Source organism: Electrona antarctica (assembly GCF_951216825.1).
Source record: "Electrona antarctica genome assembly, chromosome: 16".
Taxonomy (NCBI): Eukaryota; Metazoa; Chordata; class Actinopteri; order Myctophiformes; family Myctophidae; genus Electrona; species Electrona antarctica.
In genome coordinates this window covers 24,079,164-24,098,206 of record NC_136797.1, presented here as the reverse complement: position 1 = coordinate 24,098,206, position 19,043 = coordinate 24,079,164, and the positions used below count along the sequence as shown (strand labels likewise).

Genomic DNA, 19,043 nt, shown 5'->3' with positions numbered 1-19,043 from the left:
TAGTATATATGTATAGTATATATATATATTTATTTTGAGGTCAGGCCTAAATGGGTTTTCGACCAATGGGCTCGACTGACGAGCTTACGCACGAGCTTGGGTTGCACACCGAGGTGACATATTACTGCGCAATGTGCACATGCGAGTCGCTGCGGACGAGCCTCGCGACGTCACCGTTAAGATTCAAGAAACACTGAAGAAGTGGTAACAAGCAGTAAAAAGGGAGCATGCCCTGGCATGAGCAAACTACATAGTGAATAGGCGGGAATTTCCGCTTACCACTCAAGTTCTTTTTATACCTCTATGAAGTAGGTCGTGAGTGGCTTATTGTCGGTATCAGCGGGAGTCTGTCCCTGTTGCAATTCTCGAGACCCCTGGGAGATTCATTGCTGAGGTGGAGCGCCACACCTACCATCAGCTTCCGGTACTTCCCGCACGACTTGCCACACGCAAGCCGTGCTACTCATACGCTGCTGAGTTGGCGGTGCCCGCGATTGAACCCATGTACTCGTGGTTCAAAGGCGAGAGCTCTACCAACTGAGCTACCCGGTCATCTAGTACCTGTATTCTGTGTGCCTTTTATTCCCATATATAGAGTTCTGTGTCAGGTATGTCCAAATATGGAGTCCAGGCCAGTCTATGGTATCAGTATAGAGCGCCCCCTTTCATGACGACACCAGGCCCAGGAAATGAATCCCAATGCATTTTTCCCATAGACATTTCAAAACGTATTTATTTAAAGACCTTTTAAGCGTCGTACGAAGCCAACTCTTGTCGTGACAAATCATGACAACACACACAATATTTTGGACCAAACAAATAATTACAAAGAAGAAAAACAACAAAAAAAGTGTTGTAACCTGCCGTTTTTTCTACTTTCTAATTCTTTGTTTGGCCCGAAAAATTGTGTTTGTTGTCATGATTTGTCACGACAAGAGTTGGCTTTGTCCGCGGCATAAACGTCTTTAAATAAATACTTTCTGAAAAGTCTATGAGGAAAATGAACGGGGATTTCTTTTCCAGGTCTCTCGAGGGGGCGGGACTGCGACGCTCTATTATGATGTCACATTGATGATATCAGGGTACTCCATATGGGGATTATCTATATTTTCAGGAGATCCACTGATCTGACTGGCTTAATCCCACAACACCACTCCCTCGGGTCCCCTGTGATACGCACGTCAACAGGTCGACAGGTCGGGCGGTTCTTGAGATATGCGTGACACACTCAATCACTCACAGACATTATTATGCTATTAAAGCAATTTTTTTGACATTAACGTGTCAGTCTGCCATACACATTTATCAGAAGAAAAATACTCTTTGTTTGACTTATATTCATCAATCAATCAAAAAGGCACACGCGCAATACATAGACACACACACAGCATGCACGCACGCACTCACTCACTCACTCACTCACTCACTCACTCACTCACTCACTCACTCACTCACTCACTCTCTAGAGCTCTCTCTCTTTAATGATGTCTCTGTCCGACCTACAGTATCTCCTCTATCCTCACTACAAGGTTATGTAAAGAAGCAAAGGACATCTACAGTGTGTGTGTACAGTGAGTACACACGCACGCACGCACGCACACGCACATTGAAGTCATAAAGAATGAACAATTATTGTTGTGCAACTGTCAATCTACATTGTGTGTGAGACTGTGAGTATCCTTTCTGTGACTTCACTTCAAATCAGATTACGTGTGTGTGTGTGTGTGTGTGTGTGTGTGTGTGTGTGTGTGTGTGTGTGTGTGTGTGTGTGTGTGTGTGTGTGTGTGTGTGTGTGTGTGTGTGTGTGTGTGTGTGTGTGTGTGTGTGTGTGTGCGTGCGTGCGTGCGTGCGTGCGTGCGTGCGTGCGTGCGTGCGTGCGTGCGTGCGTGCGTGCGTGCGTGCGTGCGTGCGTGCGTGCGTGCGTGCGTGCGTGCGTGCGTGCGTGCGTGCGTGCGTGCGTGCGTGCGTGCGTGCGTGCGTGCGTGCGTGCGTGCGTGCGTGCGTGCGTGCGTGCGTGCGTGCGTGCGTGCGTGCGTGCGTGCGTGCGTGCGTGCGTGCGTGCGTGCGTCTTTTTGCCATCCATACATTGTTCTGTGCCATCTGTCATCAGGTCAGTCTGACTGAGAAAGGGAGAGTGGATGGTTGAGAGAATTTTAGAGAAAAAGGTGAGGTGAGTTAGCACAAATCTCAGCTGCCTGCTTAGTGCTTACAAACCGTAAAAGTAATACGGGTGAGAGTAGAGACTAAAGAGTTAAGTGTTTTGGGTCTGAAGGTAAGAGTAGGATCTCTCTGGGGGTCTCGCTCTCTCTCTCTCTCTCTCTCTCTCTGTCTCTGCCTGTTTTAGAATTCCCATGGCTACTAAATAGTGCTTGCTCCCTCTGCTGGTTAATGCATATTTCCAATCCATTTATCTTTTAGACCTGAGGCCGATTAAAAAGAATTGCTTCTAAATCCTAACAGTTTTCTTTAAAACCTGTTTCTATGTTAGTGGTGCTCAGACCCCCAGAATTATCTGTATTTGGCCGTGGACCCCAATCTGAAAATGCTGTTCCAGGGACCTCCCCAGTTCGATCTGAAAGAATATTCAAAGATTTGCGCCACATTTTTATGATTTTTCAAAAATAGCACATCTACAAGCTCGTAGCGCGGCACTCGATACCGCACTATGAGCTTGTAGATCTGCTATTTTTCAATATATGATTTTTCTTCTAGCCCAAGGGTCCCTACTACTGTAAATCCGGCAATTCTAATTGGCCGGGCCCTAAACCTGCCCTGTTCTGATTGCCCGGGCCCAAAAACCTGCCCTCTTCTGATTGGCCGGGCCCTAAACCTGCCCTGTTCTGATTGGCCGGGCCCAAAAACCATCTCTCTTCTGATTGGCAATTATAATTGCCATTAACTCAGGCCTCACTCATGCCTTTTAAATTGGTGCCGGGGAGATGTTTGCACCGGAATCTGTGCTTTTCACCAATCTTTTCCAATTTCCCAACAACTAAAAACTATGCATTCTCTGTTCTTCAAGATGTTTGCCATTTGTTAACTCAGGCCTCACTCATGCCATTTAACCCATTTAGACCTGAGGACGATTCTACAAATGCCTTCTAAATCCTGACAGTTTTCTGAAAAACCTATGTTTCTATATCAGTGGTTCTCAAACTATTTCATGTCAAGGACGCCAGAAACCATGTAATTGGCCGCCGACCCCCGTCTGAAAATATGTTGTTCCAGGGACCTCTCTGAAGCAAAGATTTGAGATAAAAACGTTCGCTCTGAAAGAATATATTCAAAGATTTTTCAATAGCTAAGGTATAACATAATGTTTTAAAACAACCAAAAGGGGTTCCCGCCCCGAGAATGGGTTAAATTGGTGCCGGGGAGATCTGTGCTTTTCACCAATTTTCCAACTTGCTTTGTCAGCTACAGTACTATATCCAAAGGATTTGAATATTTTTACCAACGCAAAAAAACGGCTCCTCTCCTCCAGCCTCTTCTAATCAGGTCTTTGGGCAAGCTATTTTTAGACCTCCCTGGCAGCCAATGAATTCTGTAGGGATTGTATGCAGCAGACCTTGACGTTATATAAGAAAATATGAAATATATATATTTTTTTGTGTGAGTATTATCTCACTCTACAGTCAGCACTGTACAAAGTCATCTTTTCAAAGACGACTTATGGCTTCTCAGTCTGAATATGTGGGCACATCAGCTAAAATTAAGTGCAGCTCCTTAATACGACAGCTAGCAGACCTGTGCATTAAACTCAGTCTCTTTCTCCTTTCTTTCACTCATCTGTCTCATGCTCTCTCTTTCTCACAAGCACGGTGCACGCACACGCACCACACACGCACGCACGCACGCACACGCACACGCACACACACACACACACACACACACACACACACACACACACACACACACACACACACACACACGTACAGAAAATAGGAAGCAGTCACAGTAGCCTACTTGAATTTAACTATACAGTGCCTGGTTCATACTTTGTTGCGTGCCGTGTCAACTCGTTGTGAGCTGACAGATCAGCTATTTTAGGCGTGCAACACCGGTGTGCGACTATAAATCAGGCCTAACTAAGGCGCAGTTGTGACACATTTTCTGCTTCAGTTTCACACCGCTGACCATTTACCAACCACGCTATGCTTAAATTATAGATTATACTCGTACAATTGCTATGGAAGAAATAGCACATCTGCCATTTTTTATATGCGACATTGTCGTCGTATAAATCAGGCTTAGCTGGTGTGGGCCAACATTTGAAGGTGATTAGAAGAGCACTCAGTACAATCACCAATTTACTCTATTGCCACTTCCGCCAATAGTTCATTATCAACCTTTCAGTTCACTGCTGCTCCTGCCCCATTATTATCTCCGCCAGGCCGGGTGGCCAGTGTCACCCTGAAAATAGCCAAGCTCACAACGCATAGCAGCACGACCGTATAACGAAGCATAAATCAGGGTTAAAAAACTTGACTGATGCTCTGGCCTGAATTGAGTCTAGTTATTCCTGGCACATGGGGAGCGGTAATTGTCTTCTCCTGGGCTTTTACACATCCTCACCAAGACTGAGGAAGAATCTCAGTGACACAGAAGAAACACAGAGGAAATATAGGTAGGTTGTCAATTGGTAATCTAATAAAAAAAGACAAAACTATAGTGCCTGCCTTGAGGTGAATTGTTAGTACAGGTTGTGAAGGTGATTGATGCAGGAAGGAAGAGACGGGAACCATGGACCCTCACTCACCACAGTACCCTTTCACCTGCAGTTTGTTAGTCTAATAGTCAGAGTGCTCATTTCATTTCATTATTTTTACTGTGTGTGTGTGTGTGTGTGTGCGCGCGCGTGCGTGCGTGCGAGTGAGCGAGCGAGCGAGCGTGCGTGCGTGATGTTATGATGTGATGTTTTATGCCTGCAAAGTTTTCCACTGAGCTGAAAGATGATATCCCTGCCATTACTCAGGTTACAGGGATGAGGAGGGTGGCCTTATTCATATCGATGCACATGACCCATCCTGTAGCCCCCCTCCATCAAACTAATGGTTATCAGATAGGCTATACTACATATTTGGACTGAAAACATACATTCATTTTTAATCTGCTCAGTAGGGTGAATGGGTGTGTGTCATCACGCTTGGCTTAAGCCATTTATACTTTGTCGTACAATGGAGCTTAAATTCAGCATTCCCTCTCCTCTCACTTTTCCTTTCCACGACCACTTGTCTCTCATGTATTATGTATAAACGCCGGTGATATGGATCATTTGCCTCCAAACTTTTGATTATTCACAATCACCATAGGCATTAGGCCACGCATCTTTAACAACCAAATTAAACAAGGGCCATTCCAGAGCACTTGGATTTCATATCAGCTTGTGGAAAAACCAACGCCACATTCTCACTGATCAAAGATATTGATTCTTTCAAAAGTACAGGTGATTGGACTACATTTTCCATGCAAAGGTGTCATGATAACCAAACTCATCCCCTTTGTGAGCTAGACTTGTATGTCAAAAACTATTTTGTGAAAGAGGTAGCTATACCTGCTTTCTAAATGGGATACATTTATATAAATGCGTTTATCTCTATAGACTGAAGCCACTTTAATTTGAACTAGTTCTTGCGATAACTCAATTGACTTGTTTATTTGTTATTAACAATGCATAGTTATTTTTGGTATATAATCTGTAGACACTGCACTACAAAACACCCACACTTATAGCCTATTCATGTAGCATGATGCATCAATGAACCTATATGTAAGGTGATATGAAATGCTAGAGTTTGAGTTTTGTTGGATGTTGTTCATGAAATGGTTCAAGGCTAATTTGTCTAAACATTGTCTACTCTAAATAATTCTTTAGGCCTATACAACTTAACTTGAATTTTGAATCTTAATTTGGAAACATTTAAATATTGTATTCTTCTTGACTAGTTTATTTTGAGTCAGCAACTCATATGTATCCTTACCTGCCCATAGACTGACTTGACTATTGGGTGAAGGCTGGAGTCATTGTCATGAGCCGAGGTTCTTTTGGAGCTGCGGGTGGATGCGGACTGGGCGACGGGAGTGCTTCTCGAAGGTGCATCGGAATTTAGACTCGAAGTAGATGATGACCCGACATATATTTTCTCCTTGGATTCAAAGAAGAAAGCGGTGTCGTCGACGTCGTCCACGTGTTTTGGATAGGAAGGAGTTGGCGATGGTGGTGAGGTGTCCTGGAAAGAGATGCATCGATGCGGTGCTGGCACCCGCTCACGCTCACCTCTGGAGGAATCGTGATGGTGATGCCTGGGCTTGGAGGAGGCTTTGCTGCGCTGGCTCCGATCCATCCTGTGTCTCGCGTCCTCTTGGCCATAAGTATAACCATCATCGACGGGGCTCGCCTGTCGGTGGGACTGGTTCTTGTGTGCCCGGTTCTCACCTCCATTGTGAGAGCCGCCGTGCCTTGGCTGACAAAGAGGTCTGCGGGCACTCGCCTCGCAGTCGTCGGTCCAGCACGCGTCCTCGGTCAGACTACCTTCGGCACGGGTAGAATGATGATGATGATGGTGGTGACTCCGGTGACTGCGGTGACTGGTACGCGAGCCCTGTTCCGAGCCCTGCGCAGACCTGCGGCTTACCGAGGATCTCAGCAGGGAAGTGGTAGATTCGCTTTTTGGGAGAGAAGAGCTCATTATTGTGGCTCTCAGACGGGCGGTTCTCTGCAGTTGTCAAAGCCGGTTGGCTGGAGGTCGTCTTAAAGGAAAGTAGCCTAGCTATAGTTCACCACACGTGTATATAAGGTGTTCTGCAGCAGGGTGCAAACTGCAAAGGCAGCCTCCTTCCTTCCTCCTTGATCAGAGGCAGAGCACAGATGAGATGACCAACACTAGTCTGCAGCGTATTTCTAACACGCAGTGATAACTACTAGTACTAGAACAGAAGTACCCACCTAGCCAATCAGCGTGGAGACGATGAAGTTCGCACCCACCTGCCCGTCATTATAGCAAACGAGAGATTGTTTAATAAATAATAATGAATAATGATTTGTATTTTGTACAAATCATATTATATAGGCTTGGACTTTCCTGCAGGTCCAAAAATGAAGTGGACAGTCCGACACTTTTAATACACTATGTATTAAAACAAGGATTTTGGTTAATTGCCATATATAGACTACAATGCTGCAGCGTATTAAGTTAACTTATAGCCTTTTTGTCCGACGTCACTGGAGAAGATTTGTCATGAGTCAGACACTAGGCCGTCGACAGGCCCTGTTTGTGTTACGGTTGTTAGACAAAATGTGCTGACGCTGTTTTAAAGGAAAAAGGAGAGAGGCGAGGGTTGACTTAACCTTTGTTTTACTCCTGAATAGGATTTCGGATGCAGATCCTTTCCATCTACTCAAGAATATCAGAAAGAAATAGCAGAATATCTGTTGCAACATGTATGAAGGTATAAGTGATGGTTCGCTGTGTCCTCAGGACAGGTCATTGAGTCACTTTCCTAATGACTTCCCTACTTTTTCCACAGAGGTTCTTAACTTGAACGATCAACATTTAGTAGGCCTAATAGTAGGCTTATACTAACTGGTAGGCTCTACCTATACTACCCGCACATTTAAGGCCCCTCCACGTGTCACGTCGCGCGCGTGCGACTGCGTGCATGCGTGCGTCACGTGAACTTAACTTTCAGTATCATCAGCAGCCATAGCAGCCACTCCCAGTGGATGAGGCACGTGCCCCCACTTTATACTACAACACTGTGTGTGTGTGTGTGTGTGTGTGTGTGTGTGTGTGTGTGTGTGTGTGTGTGTGTGTGTGTGTGTGTGCGCGTGTGTGCGTGTGTGCGTGCGTGCGTGCGTGCGTGCGTGTGTGTGTGTGTGTGTGTGAGAGAGAGAGAGAGAGATTTGTGAACTGAACCCATGTGTCCACTGTAAGGCTGCATGGGAGGTCGAGCGCTGTCCATGGTGCTGAAGGTTAAGTAAACACACACACACCCACACACACACACACACACACACACACACAGCGTGTGTACACTGTACAGTAGAAAATAAAATTCCCTTGTTTAATTGAAAATGTTCGGTTAAATTACCACTCAGGATTATACTCGGGACTGTGCTGTATACGTTCTGCCTTCATTCCATCTGCAAGGCAAGCCCACAGTGTTGAATCTGAGAGCAGATGCCCCGTGAGATGTGGGGCATATACGCGTGTAATTTGAATACATACTAACGTTCAACCTTAATATACACACAAGCTGATCTGAAAAGTGAACAGCTTTTCTTTCCATTCTCAGGGGAGTTTGCGTGTTCTCTGACATCTGTGTCTCTCTCTCTCCTCTGCTCCAGGGGCGACCAAGTACAGTATACGCACCCCCCCACCACCATCACCACCACCACCACCACCATCATCCACATACACACTCACAGTCTTAGCAGACTATACTTTAATTCCAAGTTAGTTTTTATACCGTATGATGTTCAGACCTCTTTCATGTTCCATTATTTATCCTACTCACTATTTTGGGCATAACGTTTTTCCTCCTTCATAGCGAGGGGGCTTCAAAGTTCAAACCACTTTCACCATGGAGTCCCTATTTTGGGTCACTATAGGCAGAGATTGTCAGAAATTGATGAAAGATTTTCAAAAAATAACAGATCTACAAGCTCATGAAGCATTGTGAGCAGTAATTGGTCCAACAACAACCCATCTCAACCTCCCTATACTGATTTTAGTGACGCTAGGTCTTTCCTCTCAAAAAGCAAGGCTTTTGCACATGTACTTTTTCATAAATAGACAAAATAAATTAAGAGTAAGAACAATGAAAAAAAGAAAAACCGAAAATAACAGTCAGCTTACAAACTGTCATCCAAGCACAAACTGAGGTCAGCCAGCAACAGCCATGTGGCTGAACAAACAAGATCAGCTGAAGTCTGGATTTATGGAAGGAAATGAATGAAGGGCAGTAGGCAGGCATTAGAGTAGACAAAGGAAGAGAGAGAGAGAGAGAGAGAGAGAGTGTGTGTGTGTGTGTGTGTGTGTGTGTGTGTGTGTGTGTGTGTGTGTGTGTGTGTGTGTGTGTGTGTGTGTGTGTGTGTGTGTGTGTGTGTGTGTGTGTGTGTGTGGACATTTCCACTTGCACACACGATATCTCAAAATCAAACTGGCACATTGCCATGAAACATTGATTGCCCCCATGATGTTGCCTCTGGTAAAATAATAAAAACTCATAATCAGACGGAACACCACATCAAACACAACACTGATTAGATCTCCCTATTCTTGTGTTCTCATTCTAACTTTAACATTTACACATGGTCAATAAACTATAATGCAATGTGCTATTTGTAAAATATGCATTTTAACCCATTTTGGGCGGGAACCCCTTTTGGTGTGTTATTATTTAGCTATTGAAAAGCTATTGAAAATTCGTGAGAATGTGGCGCAAATCTTTGAATATATATTCTTTGAGAGTGAACGTTTTTAACTCAAATCTTTGCTTCTGGGGGGTCCCTGGAACTACATATTTTCATATACTTTTTGGGGTACTTGACATGAAATATTGAGCACCACTGATATAGAAACATAGGTATTTCAGAAAACTCATGATTTTGAAGACATTTTTTATATTTCGATGGCAGGCCTAAATGGGTTAAAACAAGATATCTTTCTGCATGGTGTTGTTGTACAGTATATGCCTGTGTCCACGTGTCTTCTGATGTCTCCTCACCCCACCCCCAAACACACATCTCTCCATCTGTACACATTGGGCTACAGCAGGGGACAAAATGAGCCCCAGGGTGCAATGTGGCCCATTTGAAATCCACTGAGATAGAGAGAATAAAACAGCAGGATGTTAAGTAATCGGCCTACAATTAAACAGCATGTATTTTAAAGACATGATCATCCCGGAGCTTGACATGGAGTATAAATTATTTACGGGTAACTTATAATTGCCGGTATGTGTTATTCAGGGGACACAGAGTTTCAACACAGGGAAATCTGTAAAAATGTATACCATATGTGCCATGAGGAAGTGCCAGGAGGGATAGTGAGATACATCATAACTATTATTTGTTTTGTTTTTGTTCTTGTCTTTTTGTTTGTAATTGTATGGTTGTTGTTTTTTGTCGTATGTTGCATGTTGTATGTTGGACCAAGGGTGGGGGGGGGGGAGTGAACATTAATTGGATTATACTGTACATGTTGTACCTCATTTTGTCAAAAGCAATAAATAAAAGGTTAAAAAAAATTAAAAAATGTATAATGGGTTAATTAATTTGTTCATCATATACCATAGCTCTATTCATTCTCAAAGACATTGATAAAATAGCATTTCATCAACACTGCAATGAAAGCTACAATGTTGTTTTATGTCCTAACCGAGATACAGACGCAGGTTTCCTGCATGGGAGACCAAACATCTAAAGCTCAGCCAAGAGCTGAAGTAGATAGTGTTAGTGCTAGTAGTAGATAGTGTTAGTGCTAGTAGTAGATAGTGTTAGTGCTAGTAGTAGATAGTGTTAGTGCTAGTAGTAGATAGTGTTAGTGCTAGTAGTAGATAGTGTTAGTGCTAGTAGTAGATAGTATTAGTGCTAGTAGTAGATAGTGTTAGTGCTAGTAGTGCTAGTTGTAGAAGTGGAGGCACGAGACGAGAGAGCCACACACCTCATCCCTACAACCCTGCTTGCACTGGGAGACTGGGAGCTAGAGCGCTGTCCATGGTGCTTAAAGTTAGCATCCGTCACAAAGCATTGACCAAAACATTTCCTTTCAGCTATGACCACTTTCACACTCTTCATAAGGCTCACTTTTGCTTTTACTTACACTTACAGGCATGAGCTGTGATTGGGCTATTTTTTAGGAAACATACATAAACAGACAGGCTCTGTTGTACAGCAGATGGCTTGGCCAAAATGGCCAATAGACAAGCAAAACAATAAGAGGGAGGAGGGTAAATAAACTGAAATAATACATAGTAGCGAGGGGGTACACATTAAATATCAGGGATCAATAAACAAATGAATGCCTGCTTAAGTAGACAATAACATTCATTGATCTGGACATCTTACAGGACAGACACAATTTAATTTAGCAATCCAGACTTCGCTGTCTTGTGAGTAAGATCCTTAATACTATGATTTTGGCAATTACAAGATTTTTGACAAGCATAACGATTGAAAACTAAATCTTCTAAGCAGTGAAGCTTTTCGTCTGACTTCCCCCCCCCCCCCTTTTTCTTTCAACAGTATGGTTGGAGTGCACAGTCCATGCAATTAGGTGCTGCTTTCATGCAACACTGAATAGATTGGATGTTGAGCCCCTCCCTCTCTCCTCATGAATTATACATGGTAAGTCAAAACAACACAAACACGTGTGTGTGTGTGTGTGTGTGTGTGTGTGTGTGTGTGTGTGTGTGTGTGTGTGTGTGTGTGTGTGTGTGTGTGTGTGTGTGTGTGTGTGTGTGTGTGTGTGTGTGTGTGTGTGTGTGTGTGTGTATGCCTGCTGATCTTATTATGAAACATTAAGGCACAATTTACAATTTAGGCATTTAGCAGACGCTCTTAATCCAGAGCGACTTACATTAAGCAATAACAAAAGCATGGCATACATCACATATATAAAAAGTAGTTATCATGAATCATGCGTAGACTAAGAACGTAACAGTGGAGTATCTATGTAAAGGCACCCTTTAAGTTATACTTTTGAGGTTTAAAAACAGGAAGAATTAAACAAAACAAAGTTTAATTCTCTTCACAAAATGTGTTCTTTACTGAACATGTTTTTCAAAAAGAGTTTCTGAAAGGAAAACATAGGTCCAATACGATTATTAATACTTATTTATGCAGTTAATGTATTGAGGTTACATTTATTGAGTTTTTCCATTTTCAATCAGCCATATAGGGATGAGTGAATCTTTCAATTCATGTGCATCCCTGCCACAGACAATGCAATACAGTTGCTACTTGCTAGCCATACGGATGCATCCTTTACTAAATACAGCCTGGGATTGTGTTTATACTTTATACAATCAATATATTATCTCAAATATTGACCACCTGACTCCTATCTCCAACCTAATCTTAAACCCCGTCATAAACTCTGTCCCTTGGCACAGTTTGGTATTACTAAAAAATTAATGAGCAAGGTAAATGTTTAACCACATGACAGCCTGAGGCCACGAGGTGACGACAGGAACTAAATGATCTTCTTTATCTGACTAGTCAACAACCTTACCCCAACCTGTGGGCCGAGACACGCTGGTGGGCTGTGGGGATGCGTGTGGGCCTCCAAATAATTGGCAAAACACCAAGATTTTGATGATACTATATTATGTGTGTGTGTGTGTGTGTGTGTGTGTGTGTGTGTGTGTGTGTGTGTGTGTGTGTGTGTGTGTGTGTGTGTGTGTGTGTGTGTGTGTGTGTGTGTGTGTGTGTGTGTGTGTGTGTGTGTGTGTGTGCGTGTGTGTGTGTGTGTGCGTGTGTGTGTGCATGTATGCATGCATGCATATATATTTGTGTGTGTTTATATACCGTATGTCATGGTATGTTTTCTTTAAATCCTTGAAAGGTAAGTTTTCATTGTGGTACTGCTAGTAATAGTATACTACGTAAACATGCTCTGAAAATGCATGTGGCCCGTCCATTTGTCCATTTACAGTAACATGGCACCTGATAGGCTGCTGTGGTTAAGTGTTCAGAACCTCGGATGGGTGCATGGGCCATGTCATGAACACTTGAGGTTTTCAAGTGGGCCCTGATCTACAAACCACTGATCTTGATAAAATCAGCCTTCAAATAGACATTTGTCATTTTTTTTTAAAGTATAATGTATGTTATCCGCTCCTTAACTGGCAAAATAGTTTTATACTGTGTATGTACAGTAGTGGCAGATGTATACTATAATTATAATAAGTATGTACAATACACTATGTATGGGGCCCATATGAACTTACCCCTCAACATACCCCCTTCTCTTTACATAATGCCCCTGCATGTAACAAGGGGGTATATTCCTCTTAGTTATTTGCGCACTCTGTCATTTGGAAGCTGTCTCTTTATGTTTCTTTTCGACATGATTTTTCGAACCAAAGATACATCCCTTGGGCCATTACCGCATGAAGCTATACTGTACACACATGTACAGTATATTGCACCAATAACACTTGGAGCACTGACTAGGGTCATCATGTGGTGATTGGTGAACTCATAGTTGTCCAGCTGGGGCTGTATTTGCAATCTGCAATGAGAATCACTTTGGGACCCTTTAGAGGAACTTGTTAAATTAATCTTTCTGATATATCTGAATATTATAATTTGCCCATATAAACAGTGTCCTGTTTACAATGGAACAATCATTGGCATAATCATGCAGGGAGGTATAGGCTCAAGACCAAATGGAGGATAGAAATAGAGCTCAAAATATACAGCATGCAGAAACTTGGTTTCCTTTTCCATTTCTTTTCAATTCTTGCTTAAGTAACTGTAGGCTAATACTGTAGCCTACAGTATTATTATTTTAACATTACCACCATTGTGTTACATTTCCATTTCCTAGTTTGCTTTAACCACGTCACCACTTCATTACTTATCCACAAAGATTTTCAAAATTATATATTTGTGGAAAAACAACATTCTTTGATTTCTGTCTTTTCCCCCATTAATGTCCATGTATCTATCTATGTATCTATGTAAACAATGTGGGAGAAACAAGCATGAAAACCTCTTCAATCACAATACATGTATGCAACTTGCAAGCAAGCAGTAAAGGCTGACGTTTACAGGACTTGAATGAATAGGAGTAGTGGGAGATGTTATGGCACAAGGAGGGCAACATATTATATAACAATCCACCTACAGTAGTGTGTCTCTTGTAAGATGTGCTCCTGTGGCATCTCCTCCTTCAATCAGGACAAAATGTATCAATTCCAATGACTGCATGTTTTTGTACTTTATTGTAGCCAAAAATCTTATTAAATTGATCTTTGTTGCATAATTCAAGTCCATCTTCATTCAATGTTCTACTTTCAAGACCATGCTGTAGTGTAGTGTGCTGCAAATCCAGGTCATGTGTCTCTAAACAAAGCCCATCGCAGCTTTAATTAACATAATTATGTGTTACACCTACAGCTAAATCTGAAGGTTACAGTGTTGTTAACAGTTCATGTGGAGTCTATTTCTGTGTTGTGTTGTGTTGTGTTGTGTTGTGTTGTGTTGTGTTTTGTTTCATGGCTGGTGGTTCAGGAATTCCCCAAACATGAAGATCTCTGGTGTCCATGGATGGTATATCTTAATCCTGCTTCTACAATGCTCTGTGAAACCTGAGTTATACTTAGTTGTGCATGCCTGTCTTGCAAAACTAACAGATCTACAAGCTCACAATACGAACTAGCAGATCTAGGAGCTCACAACATGTTGCAGCTTGTTATTTTTGGTGCGACATCGGCGTGCAACTCTGTAGAGTATATACTTTTGTAGTGCCCTATTGTGAACGCTGTTGTGTTCCAGGGATGTGAATCAATTGAATAAGATGTAAAAGTGAGGGTGATTATAAAAGTTGTATTTGTGTTTTGTACAGTAGCCTATGTACAGTATGTGCTCATACTAGGAAATTACAGTATGAACTCCAGTGGCGTCCTCCTAGATTACACGGTATAAATCAACCTCGTTAGAATGTTAAACTAAAGAACTAAATTATGGACTTAGAAACTGTGTGAAAATATGTGTGTAATATGTGATGTATTGTGATTCATTTCATATCTGCACACTATCTCCCCCTGGTGGTGAGGTTTGTTTTTAAAGTTAGTCAAGGAAAGTACAAGTAAATACAAAATCTGCTAACAATATAAAACCAGAAAAAGCACTAAGACTTGTTTACATAAGGGTCCTCCTTTTTCAATTCATCAAAAACATTTAAAGACATACAGATATACACTTCTATGCAAAAAAATAAAAATAAATCATCATTTAGTTGGAAAAAAGGGAGAAAACGTGTACAGCATAGAAAAAATCACACTTTCACTCGTGTGAAGTGAGGGGCGCTCTTATCATCATGCAACACATTCCGGCCAATCACTTTTTGCTGTCCTCAATTTCTATCCTCACTTTTTAAGTCAATCAAATCGCTATGGGGTACACACGCACACACAGCTGGAGAGGCTAGCGCCCCTCAAAAATATTTTTACAGGGGCCAGTTTCGAATTGCAGCCGTCCGCAAGTGCTCTTTGAGACCGGTTTAACTCCCTCTGGTGTTGTGATCGTGGACTTCGTTAACATTAAGGAAGTATTTTGACAGGTATCTTAGTGGTGTAGTAAATCAGGCCCATTGCAAGTTGTTGTAATGTGTCATCAACTCTAAGCCAGAATCCAACCTATCAAAATGAGCAGGGGTGAGGTGGGTTCTGGGAGTAAGGCCAAGTAGTATCCTGACCAGTTTGCTTTGGGATGTTTGGAGCCTTGTTCTTAGGGCCTTTGAGGTGCTGTGGTACCATGAGGTACATGCATAGTCGAAGAAACCTTGTATGACCTCCTGTTGGGGTCTTCAAAGTATTTTTGCTATTGATTTAGGGGGGTCCAAACTAGTCTGGCTTATTAGCCAGGCTAGGTCCAAACCCCGGCAAATAGAATTTCCTTCACCAATGTGTTTGTAAAAGATTTCTAAAATGCTAAGATTCAACAGCCCTAGGGGAACCCTTGACAGCAGCTGAAAGTTGGGGTACCCACAAGTTACAACCTTGTGCAGAGAATATCTAAATGTTTGATTCTGCTTTAAAGAATGCGAGGGGTGGGGGTCAAACTAAGGGGTTTTCATTAAAAAAAATGTTTTAAATCCATTGCAAGCACTTGTGTTCCACCAAACTATATAGCTTGTGATCAATGCTCTGTTGTGTTTCAGCTATACACATGATATGCGACCTAAATTGATGGAACAGGATGCCACTTGTCAGGCTTCTGTCATCACAAAACATTGGACAGTCTCACACAGCTACTGCAAGCAATCATTCTCAAACATTTTTTACCAGTGGACCGCCACTATACATACTGTATGTTTTCAGCTGAGAAAACACAGGAACACAGCTAATCCAATACATTATTTAGTGTTTTGATGTGTTGTAATATGCTGCAGGGAGGCTCAGCAGTAGATGGCGCCATTGCAGCACTTATGTGCATCTATAAGGGATAAATGGATAAAACGGTTGGTTCAAAGGGGGGTTGGGAACCCCTGCTCTGCAAGACTCACTGTACTCTGTACCTCTAAAGGACACTATAGAGGAAATCTTGAAAAAACAAGAAGGTGGCCGCACACGCCAATAGCCAGAGTGCCAATATTTTATTAGGACAGCAGGTAAGACAAAAATGAATCCAACGTTTCGGGGGTTAAGCCTTCATCAGGGAATACAGAGCACATAATGGTTCACACTTAAGTATGGTGCCAGAGAGTCATGCAACCAATCAGAAGGGGGTAGGGGAACACGGGTTAAGTAAGACCTGTCCCTATGATATGAGAGGTAGGGATCAAGGTCATGTGGTGTCTCAAGTTCACATACAAAAGGAGTTTATCTCAAAGATGACTATAAGGCCTCATAAGGGGCTCTGGAATATACATTCCTTGTCATAGAGACACTAAAATGTATCTGAGAAATACACTGTCATAGATGCTGTCTGCATGGTGTGACCCAAATGTGTGGGACTCATCTGCAACTGCAATAAACATACCGGTAAAAACACATGGCAGAACTGGCAGAACAGCTGGTGTCCTGCCTGGTGCTGTCGCAGGCGCATTCTCAACTGGTGAGCAGCCCGGCCACTGGTGGGCCGTAAGGATATTGCAAGTGGGCCCCCAATTATATTCATTTTTAATACATATTATTTGATTCAATTACGTTTTTTTTAACTAAAAAAATACGATTTAGACTATTATTTTGAGAGGGTGACTATAATTGTATTCTTGTTTTAATTCTAGTATATTCTTAACTATTATGACGTGCACCATAGGCTGAGTATGAGGAAATTCACAAATGATATGGGAAGCTGCACTCACTGGTCCCAGTTGTTTGAACCCACCAGGGAGGAATTCCCTCTTCTGCCACCCTTTTTGATGGCAGAAGGAAGCGTGGTTCCAGATTCACTGGTACAGTATTTCAAAATGGGTGATGAAGCATTTCATTATTTTGTACAATTACAAAATATGTTTGTCGATGGATTGGAAGCCCTAAAATCTCACGAAGAGGTTGACAAAGAAAGAAGGTTTTTACATATTTATTGATAGGACAGTGAGTGGAGAGACAGGGAGAGGAATTCAGGTTTCGGGAAATCAAACACTGTCAGGCATATAGGGCTCCATTTTCATCACCGCTAAACCCCTTATCCCTAAACTTCTTTGCCTTTCTTTACTATTTTGAAAAACATTTTTGAATAGTTCAACAAGCCAATCTACATTGACATGTCGTGAGCTTGCAGACTGGCCATTTTAACTATTCAAAAATGTTTTGCAAAATAGTAAAAAAAGGCAAAGAAGTTTAGGGATAAGGGGTTTAGCAGTGACAAAAATGGAGCCCATACTGTATGCGCCTTAACCACTTGGCCATCTGTGCACCCGTCAGCCAAATTTCTCATTATTCACCCACACAGTATAGAGATCTACGGTATCTTCGTCAAATCATCAAAGGGCACAATACCCTGAGTTCTGGCTCTCCCTCCTCTTTATACAGAAGCCAGACCACAAAGGAGTTGAGGAAAAGTGCCTGTGACACCCAGCAGATGGAGAGGGAGACTTGCATTTGTGACTCCCACAGACCTGCATGGGGATCTTTTGAGATTCTAATGTGCTTCCATGAGCTGCCAGGGAAAGATGAAATGGATGTAATGCATTTATAAACGGATTATAAACAGCTACCTTAAGCCTTAAGGCACCTGTCCTGTTTATAATCTGTTTTCAAATGCATAGGCCTATCACTGTCTGTTTAAAAGAGACATTGGTCTTTGAGATTATGGTTGTTGAGACTAACTCATTTTATGTAAAGTAAATGGTCTGCATTTCTATAACACCTTTATCAAATCAGCTTTACAATGTGTTTTACATTCACCCGTTCACACACACATTCATACACACACGGATGGCAGAGGAAAACCTACTGAACCGCGAACCATGGTTCCCAAACAACTCTACCTCCCTGCAAATGAGTGCTTTTACTGCAACGAGACAGGTGACAATATCCCAGTGAACATATTTGTGTGTGTTGTGCATTGTTATTTCTGCTCAGTTGTGCCATGAGCCTTCTGTTTCTGTTGGCTTTGTTAAGTATGTCACTCTCTGTGGATGTTCTTTTCCAGTGTGTTGTTCTGTAACGAGAACTAGACATTTCTGAGCATTAAGTGACATTTTGAAGTTCCCTAAGCTGGCAGAAACCATGGAAACCATAGCAGAACAAGGGGCAGATGTCTTCTACACTGGGAAGACAGCTAGGACTTCACTTGCATCCAAGACATTAAAGCGGCAGGTGGTTGAGATGTCAACATGGCACTATTGATTTGGGGGGGGGGAGGGGGGGGGACCACCGTGTGGGTAAAAATATGACAGAATGGGACCAGTTATTTCCAGGTATGTTGAATCTCCTAGGTCTAGGGGAGGATAGATAACAGTTTGCATGTTACCTCTATAGTCCTCCTGAGTTCTGCTAGGTGGGAGTGTGACATTGAAGGTTCCTAACGCTTACCAGGTATGCATAGAGGAAGCATGTACCATCCCTTGAGAAAATATCATACACACATGCCTCCAGCCCTCCACCTCCTGCTCTTCCTGGGAGTGCCTTGCTCTCCTTCGTTCTCAATATCATGAAAGGTATCTTTTGTACAGTGGCTAATATTCATTAGCCATTATTATTCTGCTAGTCATGGTGAATGTGACCACTGGTATAATGTGACTTGTTCTGACTACTGTATACTCTAGCATGACATTCAATGACTTGTCAATGAAATGGAAAAGGAATTGGGGCGGCTGTGGCTCAGGAGGTAGAGCAGGTCGTCCAATGATCCCTGGGTCGGC

The 19,043-nt window shown here is 42.5% G+C and overlaps 1 protein-coding gene across 1 annotated transcript in view; it reads right to left on the bottom strand.

Moving 5' to 3' along the window:
• Positions 1 to 6,689, bottom strand: part of LOC306939356 (uncharacterized protein) — a gene marked incomplete at its 5' end in the record, with an annotated part of 24,208 nt that extends 17,519 nt beyond the window's left edge. Inside the window, one exon of the mRNA XM_079523943.1 lies at positions 5,982 to 6,689. Within this exon, the coding sequence (XP_079380069.1) occupies positions 5,982 to 6,689 (708 nt within the window). The remainder of the gene's footprint in view (positions 1 to 5,981) is intronic.
• Between the last annotated feature and the right edge of the window lie 12,354 nt (positions 6,690 to 19,043).